Consider the following 22,901-nt stretch of genomic DNA (forward strand, 5'->3'; position numbering starts at 1 on the left):
ACTAAATTTTTCCTTCATTCTTAATTGTTGTGTATCGAAGTTACTTGATTCATTCTTTTCCACAAGTCTTATTAGCATATATCAACACTCAAAATTGATTCATATATAGTAAATAAGAAATGTAAGTAGAAAATACAACAATACTGTGTATTCCAAAATGGTCTTAACTAAGATTTAAATAAAAAAAATGTATCTCTTCGTCAACTTCCTTCTTGCTAAACGTTGCACAAACTCTAGAGTATGATGAAAAAGTATAATTTTTTACACACAATAGAAAAAAATTAACAATAAAAGGAACCGTGCGTGAGTTTGTGGTATGTGGAGAGTAAAGTTTGTATTTATATACTGTCATACTAATACTATTATTACGGGCTAATGGTAAGTGGGTTGGCCGGCTGAGTCATGTAGATGTAATGGGGGGGATTTTATTTTAGGTTAGATAGAAAAGTAGTGTAAAGCTCAATAATCAATTTAATTATTTTTTTAGCGAGTAATCGGTTTGATTTCGGTTCGATGACGTAAATATCATACCCACACCGCCACGAACCGGTTCATAAAAATAAAAACCATATCCGCCCCATTGCACCATCGGTTCGATTTTTTTCGCCCCATTCGATTCGGTTAACCGTGATTTCCGATTTTGACGGTTCAAATTGCCATCCCTATGAACCAGGTAGAAAACTCCAAAACTATTTTAAATAAATTTTAGAAATAAACAAATTATTAAATGTTCGATGACTCACCATCACGGGATACAATAATCAGTTATTTACAAATAGCTTAATTCATTTGCTAATACTATTCCCACTTGTACAATATATTCTCCAAGTAGTTTCAAGTGAATGTTTATAAAGTACTTAATTAGGAAAGAATTGTCACCACTCATGTGAGCATCCTTTGCAAGTAGGTCCCTAACATGGGATGTATGCATCATACCATCACAACAAGTGGGAACTCACAAACCCACCATAAATAACCCAAGTTTATTCTAATAAAAGCAACTTTTAGTCCGGAGAATTTGACTTAGCACATCACATTTGAATACTATTCTCTATACAAATTTATTATTCCAAGACGTCTCAAACTCAAAACTATGAGCTGTCATTGTTCCTCCACCTCCTTTGTGGTACAATGCACTTAAACAACCATGAAAGGTAAATTTTGGGGAGGTTAAATGCAAACACATTAACATCTGTATGACGTAATTTTGTTCAATATAACATTTTGTACCTTTACTGCATATTTCTTGTACTGTCCAATTTTATCTAATACACTGAACGAGATATGCCCTTCCGGTCTAAAGTTCCATGTCCCCTTTGACCATAGAGTAATCAGTCTGCACACGAGTGCAAAGAGGGTTATTAGAAAACAAATAACAGACAAAGTTTTAGATCCTTGTGCACATGTATTTATTACACCTAAAAATGTATCTTCTCTAAAATTACAGCGAAAAAATGTGTAGTAAACCAAGCAAACATGCATTCAAAAACTGCTAAGAAGGCTTGAAATTGTATCATGTTATAATACAGTAACCTGTCTATACCTCGGGTGTTGAATGAGCTTAAAGCCCGTGGCTCAAAGGGCTGTTGGGGTGGTGCTCTATGTGTTGAATGGCATCCTGGAAAAAGTTAAAAACAAAGTAAATTGACCACAAAAACAGATACGTGGTTGCAAGAATATCTAGAAGACAATTTAGAATTCGATAAGAGCAAGAATATCTAGAAGACAACATTTTTAATGTCACTGGTGATGCAATTAAGATTCAGAATTTGATACGAGATTATGTACAGCTAAAGAAGATCTAGGATGGGATCTAGTTCCTTAATAAAAAAGAGAAGAAAAGAAGAGATATAGAGTAAGGTAGGGAAGAACAATTATTTTGTGGCATATTTAGCATAGATATAGGAAAGATTTGTGAATAACCTAATATCCTTCAGATTCTCGTGGTTTATGTTTTCATATGATTATTTCATACATAATGAGTCAGACAGATGATTAATTAGAAACTCTACTTTCTTAAATCTGGGGAAAATAGTTTCTTTCTCAGCGAATCTCGTTAAAAAAAGTGGCATATTTCCTCGTCGTGCTCCTTTAGTTTTGCATTCAACGACTCTTCAAAGAGAAGAACCAGTGTGTGTGTGTGAGAGAGAGACAGAGAGAGAGAGAGAGAGGAAGCAACCTGGAATCTTCACCATCATGCTAGGCTTGCTTTCTGTAGAAATTTTTAAACATGGCGTTGACAAAGGATAAGGGTCTGAACTAGACAAAATTATTCTTAAAATTCTATTATCATATGCAACAGTGTGTGGTGTATACAGCTTTTTGAGCAACCAACTTCTAAAAACAAATAGATCCAATTGAATATTGTTATTCTACTACTTGCACATTATTGCCTGCCTATTTAAGGACTTCTCCCCGTGGATATTCGGTACATGACAGCACTTTCTTCTCATCACTGTCTCTTCATTCATCACATTCAACCTCAATTCCCATTTCTGCAAAGAAAGGCAGACCTGTACAGTTCATTTCTCTTGGAAATTCATATCATCGTACAATTTCTTTCAAAATACTCTCTGCATTGTCTTTCATATAAAGATGTTTCCAGCAATTTTCTGCATTGCAGCTATCTTGGTTATAAACATTACACATTGGCTTTACAAGTGGTGGAATCCAGACTGCAATGGAGTGCTCCCACCGGGATCAATGGGGTGGCCACTCCTTGGAGAGACTCTGCACTTCTTTGCTCCGAACACTTCATCTGATATTCCTCCTTTTGTGAAGGAAAGAATCCATAGGTAATCTCATTGTAACCCAGAACTTATGTTGTTCAAATATAATAACAAATGCACATAAGCAATCATATGATGTCTCTGGTATTATTTTTCAGATACGGACCAATATTCAAGACAAGTTTGGTGGGACGGCCAGTTATAGTATCCACAGATGCAGATCTTAATTATTTCATATTTCAACAAGAGGGACAATTGTTTGAAAGTTGGTATCCTAGTACCTTTGTGGAAATATTCGGCAGGCAGAATGTAGGTTCTCTGCATGGGTTTATGTACAAGTACCTTAAGAACATGGTTCTGAATCTGTTTGGTCCAGAAAGTCTGAAAAAGATGCTTCCTGATGTTGAACAAGCATCAAATATATACCTAAAAAGATGGTCAAGCCAGACAATGACTGAGATGAAGGAATCAACGTCAAAGGTGAAAAGAAGGCAAACTTCTAGCTCTCATTAAATTCCATTGGTTTCTCTATCAATTAAATGGATTTCATTTGGTGATTCTGCAGATGATATTTGATCTGACAGCAAAAAAGTTAATCAGTTACGATGTAGAAAAGTCCTCAGACAATCTAAGGAAAAATTTTAAAGCTTTCATAAAGGGATTAATCTCCTTCCCTCTCAACATTCCTGGAACAGCCTACCACAAATGTTTACAGGTTATTAGAACCCTTATTGTATGATACTTGAATGTGCAAGAAATGCCACCACATTACTGATTTTTATGGAATCTTTACTCGATTAACTTGTGCTTGTACTTTGATCAGGGAAGAAAGAAGGCAATGAAGATGCTCAAAAGCATGCTACAAGAAAGACGTGAAAGGCCAAGAAAGTTCCAAAGTGATTTCTTTGATTACGTCCTAGAAGAACTTCAACGACAGGATACAATTCTTACCGAGTCAATAGGTCTGGATTTGATGTTCGTGTTACTATTTGCCAGCCACGAGACAACCTCCCTGGCACTAACTTTAGCAATGAAATTTCTTTCTGACCATCCTTTGGTTTTAAAAGAATTGACAGTAAGTGACAATAAATAACCTTCGAGTTAGATATAAATTCTCGCGGTGTTACCCCATTGACATGCTTAAATTATCTTACAGGAAGAGCACGAGGCAATAATTAAAAAGAGGGAAATTCCAGACTCTGGATTAACATGGAATGAGTACAAATCAATGAAGTTTACGTTTCAGGTGAATCCATCAATGTCACTTTTTAATTGAATTTTGAAAACTTTTTTCAATGTTTCCATATCTAAAAGACATTAAATTGCAGTTTATCAACGAAACAGTCAGACTGGCCAACATAGTTCCTGGCATTTTCAGAAAAGCACTGAAGGATATCAAATTCAAAGGTATATATTCAAAATTAATTTCAATTATTTTGAAAAGAATCTCCATATTGGTTCGTGTTTCATACCTTAATATAATTGGGGAATGCAGGGCATACCATTCCAGCTGGTTGGGCGGTTATGGTTTGTCCCCCAGCTGTGCACTTGAACCCTGCCAAATATAGCAATCCCCTTGACTTCAATCCATGGAGATGGGAGGCATGTATTTCTGGACTCTTGATGCTCATCCTATATTTATTTTATTTCAGCTCATAATCAGGTAATATTCATGTCATACAGGGAGTAGACACAAATGGTGCCTCAAGAAACTTCATGGCTTTTGGAGGTGGTATGAGATTTTGTGTAGGAACAGACTTCACCAAGGTGCAGATGGCCATCTTTCTCCATTGCCTGGTAACCAAGTACAAGTAAGAACAAGACATTCTGTAATTGCATGTTTAAACGTTCGGATAGAACTTGGCAGTAATAAGAGAAATAAGCTACTAAAATCTTATTCAATATAGTATCGAGTTCTGAATACACTACAATGCACTAACTGTATATTGTTATGCATGATAAATAGAGTGAGGTGACAAACCTTTTCTGCATCTGTCAGGTGGCAAGCAATCAAAGGTGGAGACATTGTACGAACTCCTGGTTTACAGTTTCCAAATGGATTTCACATCTCTCTTTCTGAAAAAAATGCACAAAAGTAGGAGTCAGCAATCTAACCAAGTTGATGCACAGGCAAGTCAGTTTATGGCTAAGGCATGAAACAGGAAATTCTGGTTTTCCATCCACACATGCAGGACTGATATTCTCAAGCTACTATAGAGATAATTTCAACAATCAAACACGCTAAGCGAAAATGGGAGATAGCAATATTATTACTTCTCCATAGAAACCAATCAATGTTTTTTGCTCCGGATATATACAATTTTTTGATGTCTATACACTTGTTTTACCCAAACAGAAAAAGCAGTCGGTCTAGGAAAAAAGAAAAAGAAAGAGTGTTGCGTTGAAATATGTAATACAGACTTAAATATATGATATGATATCACGGAAGTATATGTGATTTTGTTATTACCCGCGTTATGACTAATGACCCCCATTCCCATGTTTCACATCAATGTTTTATTCTCTGGCGTTGTGATGAAAGAAACAAAGAAGTGAAAATTCAGTAGATGTCATCATTCAATGAGATAGATGTTACAAACTACAAAATCAATTTCTGTCATCCAGTCCACTTCATTCTTCCTAGTAGAATGCACTTAACAACACCATCGGAAACGGCATTTTAATGCTTACAATAGTCAACTTGGTTCTCATCACTCTATGGTACTTTCAGTAATCCCTGCCATGGCTTTTTCTTTCATTTCTTTTTCTATGATATCTAACGTCGTCGTCATCCCTTCTACTCAAGTGAATGTCTCTTACGGTGCCTGAACTCTTGATTTTTCCATGCTTATGCTTATCCTTGTGGACATGGTGAAGATAGTGATGATAACTGCTTTCTCCTATTAAGTGGTTGTGTCCGTGCTCACTATGAATATTTCTTCGCCTATTTCTAGCTTCATGCTTATGATGCCTCGCATCATGCTTATGATTTTTCTTGTATTGGGAGAGTAAAAGATCAGCATCTCCGCCATGATTCCCTATTTCTCGATTTCTCTGCTCAGATGTCCACATGTGATCCTCCCACCAGTCATACAGAGGATCAAATAGTCCCTTCTGATGTAACAGCCAGAGCAGGACAACAGCTGCAACTCAGAACACAAGACATCAATTATATTATCTCCAAGTCCAGATTCTTTTATCATTCATTTAAAAGTGACTAAGCATCAAACCTGCTGGAAAAATTGCTAAGAATAGCCCAAACATCAATATCCAACTCATGCAGATGTACTGTATATGGCAACTGAAGTCAAAAAACCCGAGGCATTTCCCCCTGCTTCGTACAAGAACATGGAAACATCATTAGAAAACATATTTCCTTTGCTTTGTGTTTGAAGGTATGTATAAACAGTTGCAAAACAAATGTGTAAACCTATTTTTTAGCTTGTTACAGAAAATGTTACATAACTCTAATGAGTCTGTAAATTACATGGAACTCTGTAGTTCTGAAAATATTGCAAATTAGCAATGAAAATGGATATGTGCATAAAGTCTAAATTGAGAGGACAAAGACAATCAATGAGCAGAGTAAGATCATCAATATATCCATAGAGGACAAGAACACAAAAAGGGACATGATAATGCCCTTCAGTGTCTCTAGCACAACACAACACAATACAACAACAAAAAAATGAAATAAATAATAAAAAAAATAAAAAAAAGGTGGAAGAAACAGCTGGAGAAAGTAAAATGATTTGTAGGTAAAAGGAGAACATCCTAGTGAAGACACGTTCCAACATTTAAAAATGTATCATCAGGTCTTATAAGAAAAGATAATACCTGCAACTTTTTCCTGTAATGAAATCTGCCATACCAGTCCAAAACCTGCTCCAAATCTCCTCTACTGATTCAAAGAAACCATTAATACTTGTCTTCGGAGGTTGAAATGGAATCTGATTAGAGGCAAAAATTGATGTGATTCAGTCAAAAAGTATATATACTACTAACTTAAAAGACTATGTGGCGGATAAAATTCAATCTTCATCATTAATACAATGGACTTTGTATTTCTATCTTAATTATTTTAGCTCTATAATTTCTAACAAAGCCTTCTTTGTAGAGTTTTTTTACAGGATTTCGCTGGATTTGTGATGAGGCTGCTCATATTAACAGTTAAAGGTCCCCTTAAACCTTTAGCAACCTCTGGAAGAATATATTTTTATTGTTATATGAATTCCCTTCAAGAAGTATCTGCAACGTATGTAGTCCCCTTCGAGTTGAAGCTAGAGTTGCCCATTATTCATCCAAGAGAGCAGAATCATAAATCTTATACAAATGTTCATTTTTTTCCTTGTCTTTTGTTGTTACCCGTTCCAATAATTCCATGAGACTTCTCAGGAAGAGAAGATAAGTTACTAGCTGTAGGCAAACCTGTGATCCATTGTCAAGAACAGTAGTTGTAGTTGTAAATTGACATTCCGCTCTATCAGCTTCACTAAAGTCAGAATCCTTTAATATGGCTGCAAACAAGTATAATGATTCAATTCAGATTCGAAATTCAATTACATTTTGTGTCTCCACATGGCATAGGGAGTGAAAAAATGACCCTAAGGCTCTTCTTAAAAAGGGCATATTTTATCAATTTATATGGGACCTCGTGTGCTAAATCTCATTTCATCAATATTCTCTCATACCAAAAATTAATATTTAAATGTACCTGCGCACACATATTTTGCAGCTTGATCTGTTGTTGGGTACAATTTGAATGATCGGGTTATTACTTCTGTTGGCTTCATTATATAGAATTGTTCCTGCAATACAATACATAATCACAAATACTATCACTCGCGATGCTATGTTCGGTGCAGAAGTATAGTTGTAAGCATACAGCAGAAATCTGACACTATGTAGTTACCTCCATTTGGCTGACACCAGATGAGCAATCAAACTGCAAGATAAAATCTTTGATCATACACTAAATAATGCACTTAATCGTTCAAATTTCTATTTTGACCTCCAAACTTCAGTATTATGTGCACAATACAAAAGAATAATCACAACTAAAACATTATTTCTCATGCTCTTCTGTAGCCTTTCTGCAATCAACAAGAGAATAAAAATGACCGTTGCAGAAGTTCTACAAAGGACTACAACTGTAATACTACATAAAATGCTCCTACACTACAGAAGAAAAGACCCAAAATTTTTAAACCCACAAAATATAATTAGGTTAATTGCAACGGCAGCAAGTCCTATCAGTCATCTTTAAAGGAAGTAGTTATATCGCCCAATGCAAAAGAAGAGATTAGGTTGACAGGCTGGACATTAGTCCATCTTGTGGCAGCTTCTTACAAGCCTATGTACTTATTTGGCTTCCATGGAAAGTAAATAAAAAATAACAACATATCAAAATATATCACACATTAAAAGTGCTTAATTAGAAATTACACATCAAGAGGCAGATATAAGAGTTAAATTCCCATGATTGATTAACTTAGAAACCTTCAAATGTTAAACACTATGTTTTACCGTAAGGCTATACGATGCTTCTAGTTCACCAATATTTTTTGTTGTAATTGTCGCTATCCCAAATTGGGTAAGAGCTTCAAAAGTCGGGACAGTAATGCCCAGAATTTTTCCTGGGCTCCTGCAAAAATGGGAATTGCAGAGCTAATCAATCTTAATATATTTAATGTATATGTTTACTAGACTAGTAACAACATGAAATGTGAAACTAAAGCTACAATCATATGCAGTAGAAAAATGTAAAAATGCAACAATTTAGAATCTCATCATTGCATTATCATTTCACAATATTTTCAACAGAATCAGAAGGGAAAAAAGGGTTTCAATTTAGGGGGAGGACAACATCCGTTGTTCTTCCTACCTGTTTTTAACCTCAAAATCTTGTATATTATTAATCAAAATGATAAAATCAAATAATTGTTCACAGGGCAGCAGCTTGAGGAGTAATGTCTACCAGGAAAAATGAATACACATGAAAAATAGAGTAATAGACTGATGGAGACCAAAAAAAGGTGAAAGTTGTGAGAAAACAACAGGAAGAATAATAAAAATAAGCTTAATATTTTAAGAAAGGCTAACCTTTGATATACAAATTCTATATCATCAGCACTCAATTCCACCAAAAGGTTTGTGTTAAGGACTTCTGTAATTCCTATGGAAAATGCCCGACTCCCCGCTTCCTGCAGAGACTAGACACTGGTTAGACATTTAAGTGTAAAATTCTCGAGTATTTAGAATTTAAAATCCCTAAAACGTAACTGGATGTTGATTTATCCTGTCAAACCTTCCCTGTACACAATATAGAGGAATTTGATTCCTGCTAATTCTGTTCTGGTCAGCCTGCGATGACAGAAAACAAATCCTCTCAGTTCAGAACAGTTGTGACACTTTGAAGATACCTATAATCAACAGTAAACCAGTTCTCATCTAATAGTACGATCTTCATCATTGAAGAAATTTGAAGTCAAGCACAAATAGAAATTATTTAGATCAAAAAAGTCACAGTAATAAACCAAAAAATTAGACATTGTTTAGGAACTGGACCATAGATGCTTAGTTTGATTTACTGACATTCCAAAAGTTCCACAACTGATTATGCAAGCAACTCCAAAATGGTGCAGAGCAAAAGTTTGGCTGTCCATTGAAAGCCTCATAACCAACACCAATTTTGTTACATTCCAAACCATCTAGAGTAAACCTGACTCTTTCAAGAAGCATCCACATGGAAAAATTGCTTCCCAGATTTTGTGGTTGACGTGGACCACCCTTCAATAAGAGAAAAATGAGTGCCGCCTCAAGAAATTAAATATAGGTATGTTAAACTATAATTCACTTCTTAAAATTTCATAATACCAGCAGGCAGGAGAGAATAGGAAAACATCACTAATAAAAATGCCGACTTAATGACATTACCAGAAACAACGCTAAAACTTGAATCCTGGATTACTACACTTGAATTCCCATAAGTAGAGATAAAAACGTTACCTGTCTAGGTATAACAAGGTAGAAGTCATCAAATTGTGGAATATCAGTGTATCCAATATAATCTCCAATAAGATTGACCCTCAAAAAATTATCACTAGATATTGCAGTTCTGTTCTCAGGACCCACGATCACTTCCTGCCAGTAAAAATCCAAATGAATTAAATGGAATCGAAATTTTTTATCCTTCCTGGTGCACCAGATTGCAGAGTTGAAAGATTGTGTTTATGAACATCCATCAGATGAATATATCACAATGTGGGCTATCTTTTAGATTAAAGAGAACTCATAACATGAAATATTTCTAGTTAGTAACAACTTTTAGTAAATAAAATTCTGATTGAAGCAGATTTTAGAAAAGTTGCCAAAGCCCCCATATAAGATAGCTTTTATTCGATGCCATTTCTACAATTTCGGCATGTAAGTTTATTGATAAGGCCTTAACTTTTCTATCATTTTCCATGTTACAATCATGCATCATCCTTTCTACAATTGTGTGATGCTGTTCTAGAAGTTTCTGATGTAGGTTGTACATTCATTTGCGAAAAATGGTTCGTGTCAAAGAGACGAAAAGGAAGAGTGAATGCATAAGGAAAATGATGAACAAGCATTTCACATGTCATTCCAGTGAAAAAAAAAATGTAAATGACAGTAGACACACTTAACACCATATCATTAGTGTTTAGCATAAGATGAGTACTGGTGCTAATTACATCATTCGTATATGTGTAAGTACTTTCCAATGTAAAATAAAGATTATGAATCTTTGACCATTGATGAACGAGGACTCATCTTCAGCTTGCAGACAAAATGGTTAATAATTGAAACATGTCAGATGGCCGGTAGATATTACTCACATCCAGAAATTATTATAAAGATATGGATATGGTGCATGGTCGGTTCCAAGGCAAAACTAGGAAAGGTAATTTTTAAAGATTGAATAACAAATACAATTAGCAAACATATATAAAGAGATAATTAGAAAGTTACATACTGCTGTCTTAGTTCTTGTCTTAACTTCAATACGGATACTAAACCCAATTGAGCGCTGTCCAAGACCAAACACGTGGAACCTGATGTCAACTTAAAATAAGTCACGGATGAGAATGAATACATCAATCAGTTAGCATGCCATTAAAATTCAAAGGAAAATCATAATCATAATCATAAAGATCTCAACTTTCAAGTCTACTGTGAGGTGGATCACTTTAATCCACTTGGCACATGATTGTTGGTCTTGAGCACTTTGAAAGGATTGTGCTAGTTGATGTGTATTAGGACCATAGACTAAATCCACCATTGGATTTAATCTTGTGGTCAATTACCCTAATAGTCATGTTCCTTTCATAGTACAATATTTGAATTTGAAATCATATGGTTTTCGCTCTATAATTATATGTGCATTCACTTGTTATCATTTTGGACTTAGAGAGTTGGAAAACATAGAGAGAAAATATAGAGGAGCTAAGAGGGAGATGTTCATATTTTCGGTGAAATTCTTGGTTGGTTCAGGCGGTTCTCTCTGTATATCCATTACCATTCCTGTAAATGACGGTATACGATCCGGTGTGGCACAAATCTAAGCTCAACATCATAGGAGACTCCATTGATGGTGTTGAAGAAGGCTTGAAGTCGATTGGTTATGTTATTTACACTTTGAGAATTTATATTTCCACATTGTAGTTGTAATAATCATTTGTACACTATATTTTAAACTCTACATCTGCTTATGAAATGTCACTCTCTCTACAATCATGACATTCTCAATTATTAGCAAATTACTTGATATTATGTAAAGGTACAAGGAACAAATCCGTTTTCAATCAAACGTTAATTTCTTTTCATCCATTCAAATAACTGCCATACACTTAAGTTTAAAACAGATAAGAGTGAATTCAGCAACAAAAACTTTGCAGAATAGTCAGAACAATCGTGCTATTTGTATATTTTATTTGACACCAAGTTTGACATTGTGCCACATGTTGTAGCATGATTAGACAGTTTTTTTAAACTACACGCTTTCCCGCCAACAACATTTTGAATTTTCAAAGCATGTCAAACTTCATGTACAATGTGGAATGTACAAGAAACTTTATTCTAGTCAGAATATATTTTAATGTAACTGGTTACACACTCTATACGAAAGAAAGCACGCACAAGATAATTGGAAGTTCAAAAGAAAAGTTACTTATTCACAAAATAAACCAAACTGACATTGCATTTGAAAACAAACAATTCTTAAGAACTCAACATGGTGAAACATAACATAGTTATTGAACTTTCTGCATCCTAACATAATCAACCTATCAAAAGAAGACTACAAAAAGATACCATACCAATCACCTGGGAATCGAAGACAGTGTGCTGTGTTTGCTTTCCCTTTCATCAACTTGTCAACTAATTCAAAAAAATTGCAAGCCATAACTAATTGCCACAAACCGTTATGTCACTTTCCAGGTACGTGTTTAAGATTTTGAATCAATGAGTATAATGGACTCACAAAAATTTCCACATGATGAAGGCACCCTGCGCTGGTCTCCACATGGACAGCATGTTGGCTATCATCAAAAAGTGAAACAAATGAAACTAAACACATATGAGGTAGTCTAAATATGTAACAAACAAGAGTATATATAAATTTTTAACAATACAAGAGAACCTTTAGAGTGAAGAGAAATAGTTAGAAGTTTGTTTTCTGCCCTAGATTTCTTGTTAAGATTCACTGAGATCAGATTTTTAGTCAATCCTATATTGGATGTTCAGTAACAACGTTAAAATAATGGAAGTCTTGCACGCAAAAAATAATTTCCATCTAAAATCACTTGTCATTGTTATTTTGAATGCATGATCATTTGCAAACTGTGATCAGATTGTGCTTACTCTATCTGTAATTAAAAGTATAATATGAGGTAATAAAAAATATGCAAATCAATTGAAAATAACTTACAGCCATAATTTTGAATAAGAACATGACAATCTTCTAATCCTCTAACAATTCTAATCCCCTGTTTTTGGTTCAGTGCTTTGTACAAAATCATAAAATTAGTCTTGTATCTTTTCTCCCCTTAAAAGCTAATATATATGTCATCATATGCAGCCTGGTCTTGGTAGAAATCCTCCTTGTTATTATCCCCTCTATGCCTTGTTTCTTTCTCCTCTACATTTTACTGCTCCAACAGGACTTCTTCGGCATTACTTTTATCACTCTTGTTGGATTTTATGCGCAATAATAGAGAGATGAAATAGAAAACCAACACAAGAATTTATGTGGTTTGGCAGTGTGCCTATGTCCATGAGAGCGAAACGGAGATACTTTTATTCAGTATAAAAAAATAGGGTTACAAAATTATTATTTATACTAACTCTAGCCTAAATCCCTAAAGACTTTAAGGCCCATACAAGAAAATACCCATGTACCGTATCGCCAACCCATTCAGCGTCCCTAGCAACCCAACAGTGAATTAAACCCGCGCAAGGCCGATGACGTCGCTCCACTCCGCTCTGCTTCAACATCGGCCTATTTGATCCAGGGAGTTTGTGTTCTACTCTATATGAGCCACATATACAACAAAAAATGAGAAATGACACAGAAACTTAATAAAAGTTCACTAAAACGAAAACCAGTTCACCGAAACAAAAACCAGTTCACCAACATTCGCAATCAAACAATTTCTAGTTCTGATAATTTTTAACTAATTAAGCACCAGATGTCATATTCTTTTCACATTAAAGCTCAATTATCATGTCAATCCTCATTGGGTTACCCAGTAGAATGAAATTCTTCGTAATAAACCATCTGTCTACTTGTAGGAATAAAAATAGGAGAGATGAATTGAGTTTATTTCTTATTGATCTAGAGTATTTATATCGATAACTTTTGACTGGTGTAAAAACAGGGGATGACAGGGAAGATTATTAAAATAATTCTGAACTTAAAGTTAGGGATCAACATAGCACTTGATAAAAAGAGATCTATTATTACTTTTATCTCTACACTCATCGAAATGAATATGGATCACAATAAATAAAGCTCAAAACACAATCCTAAATTTTCCAGTGACAATATTCTTCTTCTTTCTAGAAATTATGCTATAATACCATCTAGAAAATGCCGGCTCTTCCTGTAACTATTTGCACAATTTGAAAAAATGACCTAGGCATTCCACATATAAGAAGTTTAGTGACAACAATTGACAGCATAGACTGCTTATCATTAACCTTGGCAATTAAAACATTAATAGTTAAACTGAATAAATTAAAAGTTGAATTCTCAGAGAATTCTAATTCTTACCTGGGTATGCTCTATAATGTGACCATTCTCATCTCTCAACCTGTAAAACAAATTTCAGCAGAAACAGACCACCAGAAAAATAAGATTGCTATCTTTAAGTTTCAGTGGATAATGAAAGAAATGTAATTTCTCATGAGTATATATATATATAAAATAATGAAAAACCTACCATGCTTTTTTTTTATTTTTTATTATGAGATCAAAAAATCACAAGTTTCATAGTAAAAAGCTATATCCTGATTATGACAATAATAACATCATTCACTTCATCGTAAATCCTAAGTTGGTCATAAATGTATTGACGAGGTAGGCGAAAACACTGTTGGTCATGAAATATGGGGATCCCATAGCCAGAAAGGTATTCGTAAGGCCTTCGCTTACAAAATTTATCAACGTTTATGAGAAATAGGCAATTGGGCACTAACAAGTTCATCATCAGAATGTCATCACCTTTGATAATGCCTCTAGCAGGGACTCTATCTCCGTCTATGGGCATTGTTCTAGAGGTATTAAATCAGCTCAAGAATCCTCAAACCTCTATTCATTCAGGGAGTGGCCAACATAGTGCCATTACGTAGACTTGTCTATTTCGCATCCCTAGTGATGCTTGTGAGAATCCACTAGAGCTCATAAGGGTGCATGCACTAGTAGAAATACTCATGTATTCAATTTCCATTTAGCTATCCAACATAAAACTCAAACATGAAACAATATATCAAATCCAACTAAAACAAAATATTAAAATAACTTGAAAATAGAGCTAGGTGCACTGGAAAATGCACTTTATCAATATACTGTGTGTGTTTCTAATTACAAGGCTCAATCTTAGCCATTACACTAGTCACGCTAGTCATTACACTAATTATGCTACAATTACAATAATCACTCCTCTATCATGCTTAACTAGGAAATGGAAAAGAGAGGGGAAAAGGGGAATTTGTAATTAGGGAATCCGTCCATAATTGGATCCATATTGATATCCCCCTCAAATTGATGCTGATCGATCAAGAAGCATTAATTTGTTTACAAGAAATTAATGACGATTTCGTGTCAGTGATTTTTTGAAAATGTCAGCTGTCTGAAGAGCAGTGGAAATGTGAGGAAGAGAAATGACATGAGTATCCAAAGCTTCACGAATAGAATGATAGTCCACTTCAATATGCTTAGTGCGCTCATGGTAAACTGGATTAGCAGCAATCTGGATGGCACTTGTGTTGTTGGCATGGAGTGGAGTAGGACCAGATTGAGGAAAACCAAGTTCAGCAAGAAGCCCCCGAAGCCATATAATCTCGGAACAAGCAGCAGACATTGCCCGATATTTAGATTCAGTAGAGGACTTAGAGACACGATCTTGCTTCTTACTTTTCCAAGATATCAGAGAATCACCAAGAAACATGCACAATCCCGTGACAGAACGTCGGGTATCTGGACAACCAACCCAATCTGCATCACTATAAGCAGTAAGACAAAGAAAAGACCCGGTAGGAAAGAACAATCCATGGCTAGATGTGCCTCGAAGATAGCGAATGATATGACGAATGATAGCTAGATGGAGATGACGTGGAGTGTGCATGAACTGGCTAATTTGCTGGACTGCGAAAGAAATATTAGGCCTCGTAATAGTCAAATAATTCAGGCTTCCCACCAGTTGACGAAACACGGTAGGATCAAAGAGAAGATCACCTTCTTCACAACGATACTTTGTATTTACTTCTAGAGGAGTATCCACAGTAGATGAATCCTGAAGACCGGCCAACTTAATCAAATCTTACGTGTATTTATGCTAATTCAGGAAAATACCAGAGGAATGTGTGTGAACTTCCAGCCCTAAGACGTATGTAAGAGATCCAAGATCCTTCATATGAAAAGAGGCCTCAAGATGCTGCTGTAGACGAGTAATCAAAGTGGAATCCGTTCCGGTAATTACAATATCATCAACATAGATGAGGAGAAGAACAATACCGGTAGAGTTCTTGCAAAGGAACAAGGAAGAGTCATATTGGCTCTGTTGAAATGAAAAATGAAGCAAGGTAGATCGGAACTTATCAAACCATGCTCGTGGAGCCTGTTTCAACCCATATAATGAGCGCTTCAACTTACAAACTTTTGAGGATGAGCTAGAGGTTAAGCCCGGAGGTAGTGTCATGTAAACTTCTTCTTTGAGATTTTCATGGAAAAATGCATTTTTTACATCCATTTGTTGGAGCGGCCAACTTTGAGAAGCAGCAATAAAAATAACCATTCGTACGGTGGTTATCTTGGCTACTGGAGCAAAAGTGTCCTCATAATCAACACCATATTCCTGTTTGTTACCAAGAGCAACCAATCGTGCCTTATATCTATCTAAAGTCCCATCAGACCGTAATTTGATTGAATAAACCCATTTGCAACCAATGGCCTTAACATTCTTAGGACAAGGAACAACATCCCAAGTGTCATTATCTTTAAGTGCACGAAGTTCGTCTTCCATTGCTTCCCGCCAGCATTCATGTTTTACTGCTTCAGAGTACCCTGTAGGTATGGGAATAGATGACAAAGTAGCATGAAGAGATGTATGAGAAAATCCATACCGATCAGGAGGACGAGAAGTTCTGGTGGAATGGCGAATATTAGTATCCATGTCCAGCTCATTCATGGAAGGTTGTGTCTGTGCAGCCTCAGATGGCGGGTCTGGTACACGGAGGGGCAAAGTTGGGCGTCGTCGTTCATACGAATCCAGGCTTGAACCGTTCAGGGGTAGAGGACAACTCATCAAAATGTGGAAGGGCAGGTGTCTCCGATAAAGGCTCAACATGAGTCGGAAAGAAATATTGATTTTCGAAGAAAACAACATGACGAGAGATACGAAATCTATTGGAGCATGGATCATAACAAACATGTCCTTTATGAGAAACACTGTAACCCATAAACGCGCATTTAACTGATTGAGCGAAAAGTTTGTTTTGTTCATGTGGAGGTAAATGAACAAAACAAACATATCCAAAGGTATGCATGTTATGGTAGTTTGGATCATAACAAACATATCCTTTATGAGAAACACTGTAACCCATAAACACGCATTTAACTGATTGAGTGGAAAGTTTGTTTCGTTCATGTGGAGGTAAATGAACAAAACAAACACATCCAAAGGTATGCATGTCAAGGTAGTTTGGGTGTCGATGATGCAAGCGATAATAAGGAGTTTCAAATTTCAGAACACTTGAAGGCAATCAGTTAATCAAATAGATTGCCGTAGATAAAGCCTCAACCTAGAATTTAGGTGGAACTGAGGATTCTAGTAGCAATGTACGAACAACATCTAACAGATGACGATTCTTACGTTCTGCAACACCATTTTGCTCGGGTGTATAGGGATAAGAATGTTGGAAGACAATGCCCTCTTGGTGAAGGAAATCATGAAATTTTAGAGACATATATTCACCTCCCGAATCAGACCTTAGTATTTTAATGCTCGAAGAAAATTGAGTTTCAACAAAAGCGATAAATTGTTGAAAAACAGAAAACACCTCAGATTTACAACGAAGAAAATAGATCCAAGTATACCTACTATAATCATCAATGAATGTAACAAAGTATTTATAATGTGTATGAGATATAACCGGAGACATACCCCACACATCACTATGAATCAGATCAAAACTTCTTTCAGCCCGACTACCTTGAGAAGAAAAGGGAAGAGATTTACTTTTACCTAATTGGCATGTGGAACAATCAAGAGAAACACAAGATGTAGTAGAAAGTGCAGGAGATACGAGAACATCTTTCATAGTGGAGTTAATGTCTCCAACGGCATAACTAGGTAATTAACTTCCATTAGCAGTTTGAATGTATGAGGATCCCTTATATGTTTGAATATGGCAAAGAGTATTAGAAGAACTAGTCATATGATTCGATGCACCAGAATAACAAGCCATGATGATGATGGTAGAGAACCCTTACCTTGAAGGCCCAAAGACGAGAAGGCCGAAATAATCATCTGCTGAACCATCTCAGGAGTAAGAACAGATGAGTTGCTAGCAGGGGAAGTACTAACTATAGCCTGATATGCATTCTGAGGACGAGTGGTACATTCTTTAATTGTATGCCCTAATTTCTTGCAATAGTTACAATATTTATTTCGAAAGTGGACAGCTATATGTCCATATTCCTTGCAGCTAAAGCATTGGACCTTTCGTATGTCTCTAACCCTACCTTTTCCTTGAGCAGCATAGGCAACTGCATTAATTGGTGGTTTGTCTTGCTGGTAATTGGCCTGTGTAGCAAGACGTTGTTCCTCCCTAAGTAACTCTCTAAAGCACACGTCCAAAGAAGGAGTTGGATCACGATTCATCAAACTAGATCGAGCTGCCTCAAACTCAGGCCGCAGCTTCATTAAGAACTGATCTTTCTTACTCTGCTCATGTACTTCTTGAACTGCTCCAAGAGAGGCGTCTAGCACCTTGGAATAAATCATATCGGTATATTCTGCCCATAAGATTTGAAACCCAGAATAATATTCTTGAATGGATTTATCGACTTGAGGATAACTAGCAATTTCGGACTCCATTTGAAATCGTCATGCTCTATTATTCTGGTGGTAAACTTTCTTCAAATATTCCCACATACTCTTAGCAGTCTTATACGGCCTTAGATTTAGAACAATCATTAGGTCAATAGATGCTAAAATCCAAGTCATAACCCGAGCATATTTAATTTTCCAATTTGCCAATTCTTTAGGATCCGTGGGGGCAGAATCACTTCCATCAATATGACCCCACAATTCCTTCCAAGTATCGAATAAACGAAATTGAAATTCCCAGGAAGAATAATTTTTTTTCAGTGAGTTTCACACCAAAAAATTCTGAATTTCCAATAGACATAATTAAAAAAATTACACATAAGCCCAACAAATATTAATTCGTGGCAATAAGTTCAATACCTCGAGCCCAATTTAATTTGGCCCAAAAGAGACACCCAATTAGAGAGTCACTTTAGCCAGCGGGTTTTGCCCAATTAGAAATAAAGTCCAATTGGTAATATACTTCACCCAAGCCCTAACAATCAACCACGAAAGAAGACTGGAATGAAGCTGAGGCTGCCGATTCGTTGTCCCTCCTTCTCGACACCAAAGAACTCCGACCGAACCTAAGACAGTTATCGCCGACAGCAAAAGTCGGAGCCCGTCCATCGAAATTGGAAATAGGAGTGATTGCCGCCAACCACAGGTTTCTCCAACACAATTAGCCGGAGTCGACGACACAAAGATGGGCAGAATTCACGTCGAGTTCACCCCCAACAACTCCTTCACATAGACTGCACAGAATCGACGGCTACCATAGTAAGTGATCCGTCAGGTGAGTCCCAAAAAAAAAAAACGATTTTGAGCTTTACAGTCAAGCCCAAAAAAAATACCAGGAAAGTTTTCTTTTTAGAGCAAAGGCTCTGATACCATATCAATAAAACTCGTTTACATTATATACTATATGTGTTTTCAATTACAAGGCTCAATCTTAGCCATTACACTAATCACGCTGGTCATTACACTAATTATGCTACAATTACAATAATCACTTCTCTATCATGCTTAACTAGGAAATGGAAAAGAGAGGGTAAAGGGGAATTTGTAATTAGGGAATCCGTCCATAATTGGATCCATATTGATACACTTGCCTCTCACATATCTTAACAATATCCGCTCCAGCTTCAGGCTCGCATTTTCGTGTTTGAACGTAAAATTCTTGAGGCTTATAAGCCACATCCTGCAATAAAAGATTTATTTTGCACATCAGATATAAGAAACCATGTAGAATCAAATCTTCCATTTTGTACTTGTGTCAAGAAGCACAACACCATAATATTTTTTTAATTGAATAGCGTGTATAAATTAGCTATAAAAAGTATTTTGCAATCAATTAATCTACTTGTACAAAGTAGGTTAACAAAGTTTGTTGACAAAATCAATGTTGGCAAGATCTAGGCCATTAATCTGTTTTGAATTGAAAAACTGTTTTTGAAATGAGTGATAAAGATATTGCCAACTCATACTTTGTCAACCAACTTTGTCGTCCTTTTTTGTAGGTGTAGCATCACTCTTTTGCAATAATCAACATCCCTGATATGGTTTGACCTCATTATCACATAATACTATCATTTCCCCATGTACCAGTCATGTTCACTATAACTACATCCTATTTTCTTATAAAGAGAATAGTAACAACATTTCAGTCATGGTGAAATTGAGGATTTTTAGTTTTAATGCACTCAAAAATATTCGTAAGAATGATATTCAATATTATCTTTCCCTTCTTTACTTCCATAATTGTTTGACAATCTTCTACTTTTCTACTTAATCCTAGTTTGGCCACTCAGGAGTCACTCATAAGGATGTATTTTAATTTCTATATGAAGTTTCTCAATTAAATGTTTAATTCATATATTTTCTATGCAGTAGATAATTTCTTGTAAAAAGTCTTGTGAATATCGGAAATCAACTTTTAAAGAAACTTAATCTGAACATTTGAATGAATGAGGTCAATTTTCATTTGCCTAATGTAAACAAAATTACCTTAAAAATTTTGGCTACTCCAATTTGGAGTTTGTAGTCCTTCAAAAATGGCTAACATATCCTATCAAATAATTTTTTTTTATATGTACTGAAGATTACTTTCTTATGCCCTAAGGAAATTTCTCAAAAAAAATATTTAGAAGCAATGCGAGAAGAAAGCAACGGACAGAAAAAATATTAGCATCAACAAAATTCCCAGAAACTCCAACAGAAAAAAATAAAATAAAATTACGGACATACAAAGAAGAACACTAGAACTAAAAGGACAAAAAAAATTGCAGCCTAAATTAGAACCCAATAGAAATTGATAACTCTGACTTACTCGTATGTATGTCAATTCATATAAAGCATAAGCTGCAGATTTATTGATAGTTATAACAGGTGGAACCCGAAGCGTACGCATATTGGTTGAATTCTCCTCCGCCTCCACTATCTCCGCCACCATAGACGCCTCTCTCCCACTCTACCACAAAGAAAATGATTTTGAAAAAATGGATAAATCAAAAAACACAAAATAATTTTTATGTACCGATTCACTTGGGACCGCGAGGTCGAGAATGATCTTTGAAGTGCAGTTGAGGCCTTGCGAATCCGAGACTTTTTCGCATTTTTCGAGTTTGGATTTGGAGAGGATTTGGGTTGCGAAAGTATAATTGAAAATTGAGAAAGAGATTATTGTTATCAAAATCAGTGATTTCATTTTGGAATTTGATGTTTGGAACTGTCGAATGAATGGTTTATCCTTCATAGAGAGAAATAAAAGTGGATACGGTTTTTGGCGGGCTGGTAACTGCAACGGTTATGCGGAGGAGGCATATATTTTGCAACTGAAGTCCCTGAAGTTTATAATATGTATGAATAAGCCCTAACAATTTTTTATCTTATTCAAGTTGCTTTTTTAGACTCTTGTTTGATATTAATAATTTAATTTATGATTAAATAATAATAATATAAATCTAAGAAAATGTCTTTTTTAGAAATAAAAATTAAACAATATCACATAAAGAAGTTAAAATTTTTATCCGTTTACAAAAATAGAATAGATTCAAGCAATTAATGTTTTATATAACGTTTAAATAAATCCTTTATATTTTTCATTGCCTTATTCAAGTATTAGTTGCTTCCGTCATGTCATTCATTCTTAAGTAAAGAGTTTGAAGCACATTATCCTAACTACTCCATGAAAAGTCATGACATTGAGTATTTAAATATGGAGAAATTATCTGTTAAACATCGATCTCATGACATATTAATTCAATAATGAATTACTTTATGGTGGGTCACATTATTTGAAATAAATTTGTTATTAACCGGGTCATGTTGTTGTTGGTTAGATTGTTGCTTAGTAGATCATTTCTCTTAAAAGATATAATATTCTATGCAGTTTATGTTAGTATGCTATTAGGGCCCTGTCTGGTAGCGATTGTTGCCGCCTAGAAAATGCTTTTTTTGACTGTTGGATGAGGTAGTGGGACCTAGGCTGCAGTTCTTCAATTAATATGTCAGAAATGTAGCCGCAATTTTGGACCGTTTTCTCGGCAGAATGACATTTCTGTCCTTAACGGTCAAAAATTTTGTTATGACAGATGGGCATTTTCGATATTTCTCATTTTACTTGCCCTTAACCGTTGCCAAAATGGGACCCATGTACTGTAGCTAATGGGCAAAATTCTCATTTTAATTCTGGAAGAATCACTCCCAGACAAAGGCTAGATATTTTATGAGCGTTTGCTTCAGATGAATTTTTATGTTTTAACCTATGTTTGCTTCGCAAATTTTCCACACATCTAGAAAGAGAAATTGGTTCGGCAAATGCAAAGATGTCTTTACAAATCTCTATGGTGTTATGAAATTTTCATATAAGAGCTTGAACTTCCCAACTTTGATTTAGGTTTTGTTCAATTTCAGTTTGTCTATACACTGGCCAACTTTTCGGATTTTGCTTATGGATCAAGACTCTAATCTCCACTTGGACCTGTCCAAACTCAAACTTGTTCCTCATTTTGCCTTAGCACGTTGCCACCAACCTCGTCCTGATAAAATGACTGATTTTGGTTAGAGGTTTTATTTCTTCTTCCTTCTATCAGTTAGGGCTTTATTGTGGATAGAAAATGGTGGCGTTTCGCACGTGCATTTTAGTGTGGAAACTATTTGAATGAATTCTGAGAATAAAGTTTTTGTTTGTTTGAATTTTGACAATGGGCAATTTAAGTGTAAATTTGTTAAGGTTTGAGCTTCCTTATGAAGAGTAGACCCCACTCCTGATTGCAATGATTTCTTGAAATTAATTTTTTGTTAAAAAGGTTATGTATATGCAACATTATTCAAAGAT

The 22,901-nt window shown here is 35.4% G+C and overlaps 2 protein-coding genes across 6 annotated transcripts; one reads left to right on the forward strand and one right to left on the reverse strand.

Moving 5' to 3' along the window:
- The first annotated feature begins 2,571 nt into the window (after positions 1-2,571).
- LOC111398540 (cytochrome P450 87A3) lies at positions 2,572-5,195 on the forward strand. Of its 2 annotated transcripts, none has more exons than XM_023025496.1 (9): positions 2,572-2,795; positions 2,855-3,209; positions 3,295-3,444; positions 3,553-3,804; positions 3,886-3,975; positions 4,058-4,136; positions 4,225-4,331; positions 4,413-4,540; positions 4,729-5,195. In XM_023025496.1, the coding sequence occupies exons 1-9, from the start codon at positions 2,596-2,598 to the stop codon at positions 4,826-4,828; spliced, it is 1,461 nt and encodes a 486-aa protein (XP_022881264.1). In that variant the 5' UTR covers positions 2,572-2,595; the 3' UTR covers positions 4,829-5,195. The 2 variants fall into 2 exon arrangements, with proteins under 2 accessions (XP_022881264.1, XP_022881263.1); XM_023025495.1 differs by having other exon boundaries at positions 2,888-3,209.
- LOC111398539 (protein HAPLESS 2) lies at positions 4,717-21,315 on the reverse strand. 4 transcript variants are annotated; one of them, XM_023025493.1, is made up of 19 exons: positions 21,099-21,315; positions 20,892-21,032; positions 19,675-19,763; positions 14,026-14,065; positions 12,235-12,292; positions 12,071-12,131; positions 10,729-10,807; positions 9,738-9,872; positions 9,324-9,518; positions 9,012-9,092; positions 8,832-8,932; positions 8,256-8,373; positions 7,642-7,674; positions 7,444-7,537; positions 7,158-7,246; positions 6,567-6,679; positions 5,960-6,060; positions 5,200-5,872; positions 4,717-4,805 (listed from the first exon to the last, which is right to left on the reverse strand). In XM_023025493.1, the coding sequence occupies exons 1-18, from the start codon at positions 21,267-21,269 to the stop codon at positions 5,457-5,459; spliced, it is 2,115 nt and encodes a 704-aa protein (XP_022881261.1). In that variant the 5' UTR covers positions 21,270-21,315; the 3' UTR covers positions 4,717-4,805; positions 5,200-5,456. The 4 variants fall into 4 exon arrangements, with proteins under 4 accessions (XP_022881261.1, XP_022881259.1, XP_022881262.1 ...); XM_023025491.1 differs by having other exon boundaries at positions 5,960-6,063; XM_023025492.1 differs by having other exon boundaries at positions 4,718-4,805; positions 5,421-5,872; positions 5,960-6,063.
- Between the last annotated feature and the right edge of the window lie 1,586 nt (positions 21,316-22,901).

The sequence above is a fragment of the Olea europaea genome, chromosome 8 (assembly GCF_002742605.1).
Source record: "Olea europaea var. sylvestris chromosome 8, O_europaea_v1, whole genome shotgun sequence".
NCBI classification, from domain to species: domain Eukaryota; kingdom Viridiplantae; phylum Streptophyta; class Magnoliopsida; order Lamiales; family Oleaceae; genus Olea; species Olea europaea.

What these genes read in the sequence shown, in the direction of transcription:
- LOC111398539 (XM_023025491.1), bottom strand. Translation starts at nt 21,269, where the DNA reads ATGAAATCACTGATTTTGATAACAATAATCTCTTTCTCAATTTTCAAT. An exon ending in TCGCGGTCCCAAGTGAATCG is followed by an intron (nt 21,033 to 21,098) that starts GTACATAAAAAT and finishes TCTTTGTGGTAG; the next exon opens with AGTGGGAGAGAGGCGTCTAT. An exon ending in ACAGGATAAATCAACATCCA is followed by an intron (nt 8,933 to 9,011) that starts GTTACGTTTTAG and finishes TAGTCTCTGCAG; the next exon opens with GAAGCGGGGAGTCGGGCATT.
- LOC111398540 (XM_023025496.1), top strand. Translation starts at nt 2,596, where the DNA reads ATGTTTCCAGCAATTTTCTGCATTGCAGCTATCTTGGTTATAAACATT. An exon ending in TGAAGGAATCAACGTCAAAG is followed by an intron (nt 3,210 to 3,294) that starts GTGAAAAGAAGG and finishes GTGATTCTGCAG; the next exon opens with ATGATATTTGATCTGACAGC. An exon ending in CAATGAAGTTTACGTTTCAG is followed by an intron (nt 3,976 to 4,057) that starts GTGAATCCATCA and finishes ATTAAATTGCAG; the next exon opens with TTTATCAACGAAACAGTCAG.